General features: G+C 39.4%; 1 protein-coding gene across 3 annotated transcripts in view; it reads left to right on the top strand.

Annotated features, from left to right (window-relative positions):
- The window catches only part of LOC131447199 (collagen alpha-1(XIV) chain-like), a 59,371-nt gene that overhangs the window by 26,786 nt on the left and 27,585 nt on the right, over positions 1-5,000 (top strand). For all 3 annotated transcript variants that reach the window (XM_058618770.1, XM_058618769.1, XM_058618768.1), the window contains 3 exons: positions 1,255-1,387; positions 2,239-2,283; positions 2,554-2,699. In XM_058618770.1, the coding sequence (XP_058474753.1) occupies positions 1,255-1,387; positions 2,239-2,283; positions 2,554-2,699 (324 nt within the window). The remainder of the gene's footprint in view (positions 1-1,254; positions 1,388-2,238; positions 2,284-2,553; positions 2,700-5,000) is intronic.

Genomic DNA, 5,000 nt, shown 5'->3' with positions numbered 1-5,000 from the left:
GCACATACGCCTACGTGACGGGTGCGTGACGGGTGCGTGACGGGTGAACTACGTCTCGAATACGTGACATGAAGACCACGTGTGACAGTTAATGAGCGCACAGACACACACTGTGTAGTGTTTGTGGAATTCAAACAGCGAGGGGTCATTCGTGCGTGCCACGTGCGAACGCAGCGGACGCCTGTGCGCACGCTCTTCTCAATGTTCAAATAATGATTGACTTTATTTACAAATACTATTGTCATTGAAACATTACAAATATGAGCCTGGTTGTCAGAAGAGACTTCCCCCGTGTATAAAGACGCAAATGCCGCTGTTCACCACACAGGTGCTGAAAGGTGACAACACATCACTCACTGTCTACAGGACAAACACATGCAGGGGACCAGTGTTTTGTAACATCCTCGACCTGCTGCAATAAATGCTTCAGTTCTTTATTAAAACATGCGTTAATGACACGGAGAAACTTCACCGTGGGTTCTGTCCACATGAGCGTCGTGGAGCGTTTTAATACAAATAAATAATTAATAATGCTAAATAATTATTTGTACATTGAGACGAGCGTGCGCACAGGCGTCTGCTGCGTTCACACGTGGCACGACACATATCACCCGTCACCCTCATTATTTGATGTACTACGCGTTCCTGTGTTTTTCAGTCTTTGTGTTTTATGAAAAAAAGATAATTCAAAATCATTTTTAACAAGCGCCATGGCAACATGTTTATACAGGAAGTCGTAAAAGGCCAAAGCCAGTGGCTCTTATTTTGAAAGCCAGGTTAAAATTTAAAATTCATAAAGAATAATATGTCACAAAAAATAACGTACAAACCACAGGAAGTGAGGACATCTGTCACATCCTGTAATTGTCGTTTATGGATTAAAACTGGGTTTTCAGGTTAGGATTAGGTCTAGGCCTAATTAAGGATTAGGGAATTTGGAATCAGACTTTGATGATGATGATGATGTTTGTTTGTGTGTCTGTTTGTTTGTGTATCTGTGTGTCTGTTTGTTTGTTTGTGTGTCTGTTTATTTGTGTCTGTTTGTTTGTGTGTCTGTTTGTTTGTGTGTCTGTTTGTGTGTGTTTGTTTGTGTCTGTTTTTGTGTGTCTGTTTTTGTGTGTCTGTTTGTTTGTGTGTTTGTTTGTGTGTCTGTTTGTGTGTGTGTGTCTGTCTGTTTGTTTGTGTGTTTGTTTGTGTGTCTGTTTGTTTGTGTGTGTGTGTTTGTGTGTTTGTTTGTATGTCTGTTTGTCTCAGGTTCTGCTGAATGGAAACATCAACACTTACCTGATAAAAGGACTCAGTTCTGCCACAGAGTATGAAATCCTCCTCGCCGCAATCTACGCTAACGAGGTCGAGAGCGACGAGGCCATCGTCATAGAAACCACCGGTAAATTTGGCAAAACAATCACTTTTAATGTGAATTGCTCAGGTTTAGTGAATGTTTGAGGGGTTTTATCACACAGAAGGCAGCGCTATAGCCGCGCTAAAGCCGCTCACTTTCATATCTGTAGCTAACAATGTTAGCAGCTACAGTAGCTAAGCAATGTAGCATGTGCGTTTGATGTTAGCAGCTACTGTAGCTAAACACTGTATCATTGGTGTTTGATGTTAGCCGCTACTGTAGCTAAACAATGTAGTATATGTGTTTGATGTTAGCAGCTATTGTAGCTAACAATGTTAGCAGCTACAGTAGCTAAGCACTGTAGCATGTGCTATTGATGTTAGCAGCTACTGTAGCTAAACACTGTAGCATTGGTGTTTGATGTTAGCAGCTACTGTAGCTAAACAATGTAGTATATGTGTTTGATGTTAGCAGCTACTGTAGCTAAACACTGTAGCATTGGTGTTTGACATTAGCAGCTACTGTAGCTAAACACTGTAGCATGTGTATTTGATGTTAGCAGCTACTGTAGCTAAACACTGTAGCATTGGTGTTTGACATTAGCAGCTACTGTAGCTAAACACTGTAGCATGTGTATTTGATGTTAGCAGCTACTGTAGCTAAACACTGTAGCATTGGTGTTTGATGTTAGCAGCTACTGTAGCTAAACACAAGTGTGTTTGAAATTAGCAGCTAATGTAGCTCAAATACTAGCAGCTAGGAGCCGCTACTGTAGCTTCTAGTCAAATATGACTGTTGATTGTTATGCTAACTCTTGCTAAAGTTTAAAAAAACCTGTATCGTTCATTATTTTGTTTCCACTTTAACTTGATTTTGGAAATATTTACAATTTTCAGTTGAAAGATTAACCACCGTTGCCACGACGACCACATCCACAGCAGGTAAATCTATTTCCCGGCTCCTCCCCCTCTCCCAGATGCTTTAGTCAGTCAGCGACGACAAACGACAATTGAACACGAGGAAATTGATTATTTAACAAAATAAAATGAATTCAATGTAACATGATTTAGAAAATGGGTGAATTAATATAAAGTCCTTCAATCTTAAACGTGGTAAATAATAATTTTTTATAAACAATATAAAGTCGTCATCAAATCTTTGGGACATGTTGATGTGACGTTGTTTTTCTTCTTCTCTCGTTCGTGCTCCAGCTGCTCGCTTCGGCGTGAGGAACATGAGGATCGACGATGAAACCACGCACAGTCTGCGCGTGTCGTGGCAACCGGCCGACTCCAGGAACGTCCGCCATTATCGCCTGAGCTACGTCAGCGCCAAGGGAGACCGCGCAGAGGAGACGGTGAGACGTCATCTGAAATAATCCCTTTTTTTTTTTTTTGTACATTTTATTTACATTTTCAAATTTTTAGACAAGAATAAAAGGCACAAAATAAACTCACAGAAATAACAAGACAAGATAAATGACAAAAACACACACAAAAAAATTTAAAGTAAATAAATAAATCAACAAATAAAAATAAAATATAATGCCAGCATACAAGGAAAAGAGAAAAAAAAAAACTGTATACAAGGTGTCCTTTTTAATAGCATCCAGAAACGGCCCCCAGATCTTAATACATTTGTCGTGAGAGTTGCAAAGAGAGTATTTCATTTCCTCAAGATGCAAAAGGGAAACCGTATCATTAAGCCATTTCTTAAAGCAGGGTGGAGAGGGAGACTTCCATTCGCCCATCGATGACCCTCTTAGCCTGTTGACGATCACGAGACAGTTTTAAAGAGGAATCAGAACACCCCAAAACTACCAAGGTACCACTCGGAACAAGATCTGTTTGGTATGATCCTGTAAAAAAAATCAAGTGTAATGAGTTTGGAGCAGGACCAGAACAAATGACCCAAAGTTCCGTCGCTGTTTGAACATCTGTCACATAAGGAGGAAACGGAAGGAAAGATTCTATGGAGTCTAGTTTTAGAGTCGTGCAACCTGTGAGTCACTTTGAATTGAATGAGCTGAAGTCTGGCGTTTATAGAGCAGAGTTTGATCCGAGACAACGCCTTCGCCCACAAGTCATCAGAAATATTCTCACCGAGGTCCAATTCCCACAATTCTTTAAGATGCAAAGATGGGGTTGACACATGAAACAAGTCAACAAGCAAAGAAATGACATTTTTTGAGGTGGGAGACGTGTTCAGAATTTGATAAAAGCTATGTTGTTTTGGAAGAAGCTCAAAATGTGGAAACGACTGCCTGACAAAGTTCCTAATTATTAGGAAATATCTAAACAGGTGGGAATTCTGTAAATTGACCTCTGGCTGCAACTGGGCAAACGAGGCGAACCTCCCATTCAAGTACAAATCTTTAATGATACACAAACCTTTCCGAGCCCACTCCCCAAATACAGGGTCCATCTGTCCTGATTATGACATAGAGGAGTGTGAATGGAGTGCTCTGAGATTTTGAGCACATTCTTTTCAACATTTTACAGTTAACGGGTTCAATTATTCACTCACACTTTCATGTGTTCATTCGACTGTGACTCTGGACTTTCACTCTTTAGTCCATATTCTGTTCTTTTCCCCTGAATCTGTTCAATTCTTCATGATACCATGTTCACATTTACAGCATGTGTGTGTGTGTGTGTGTGTGTGTGTGTGTGTCTTTGCATTCTGAGCGTGTTCAGTCTCGTCTCCACTTCCTGAAAAAGAAAGAAAGAAAAAAAAAACATCTCTGTGATCCTCGACAAATCAATTCCAGCTCAGTCTGATGAAAAAGGCAGCAACACACACACACACACACACACACACACAGGTCTGTGCTGCTATTCTTCTCAGGACTTTGCATTGACTCAAGTTCCTCAGAAAATGAGGAGGTTTTGCCTCACGAGGTCCAGGTTTTGGTCTCCATGAGGACTTGTGGTCCTGACAAGGTCAGCGTTTATCACAGAAAAAGTCGCAAAAAAAGACAACAATAAAATATTTTCACTTTATTACAAAACCACTCAACCTGCAACGCAACATCCAGGTTTAGGTTTTGTTTTTTATTATGAATAAGTATAATCTCACATTTGTGGTTTCTGAATAAGTATAATCTCACATTTGTGGTTTCTGAATAAGTATAATCTCACATTTGTGGTTCCTGAATAAATATAATCTCACATTTGTGGTTTCTGAATAAGTATAATCTCACATTTGTGGTTTCTGAATAAGTATAATCTCACATTTGTGGTTTCTGAATAAATATAATCTCACATTTGTGGTTCCTGAATAAATATAATCTCACATTTGTGGTTCCTGAATAAATATAATCTCACATTTGTGGTTTCTGAATAAGTATAATCTCACATTTGTGGTTTCTGAATAGGTATAATCTCACATTTGTGGTTTCTGAATAGGTATAATCTCACATTTGTGGTTTCTGAATAGGTATAATCTCACATTTGTGAAATCAGTAAATAATAAAAATGCTGCACTTTCTGCTCAGGTGTGTTTGTACAGTACAGTAACAGTTACAATCTTTTTCATCAGATTGTCTTTAGGTTGAGCTGAAAACATGAGATTAGACACTCTATACTGCACACTCTTAGAGCCGCTGTACATTTTAACATAGTAATGGCATGTAAAGGCGCCTGAATGCTCTGCGTTC

The sequence above is a fragment of the Solea solea genome, chromosome 20 (genome assembly GCF_958295425.1).
Source record: "Solea solea chromosome 20, fSolSol10.1, whole genome shotgun sequence".
Classification (NCBI taxonomy): domain Eukaryota; kingdom Metazoa; phylum Chordata; class Actinopteri; order Pleuronectiformes; family Soleidae; genus Solea; species Solea solea.
The sequence above is the reverse complement of the archived record's forward strand: the minus strand, read 5'-3'. Positions and strand labels throughout refer to the sequence as shown.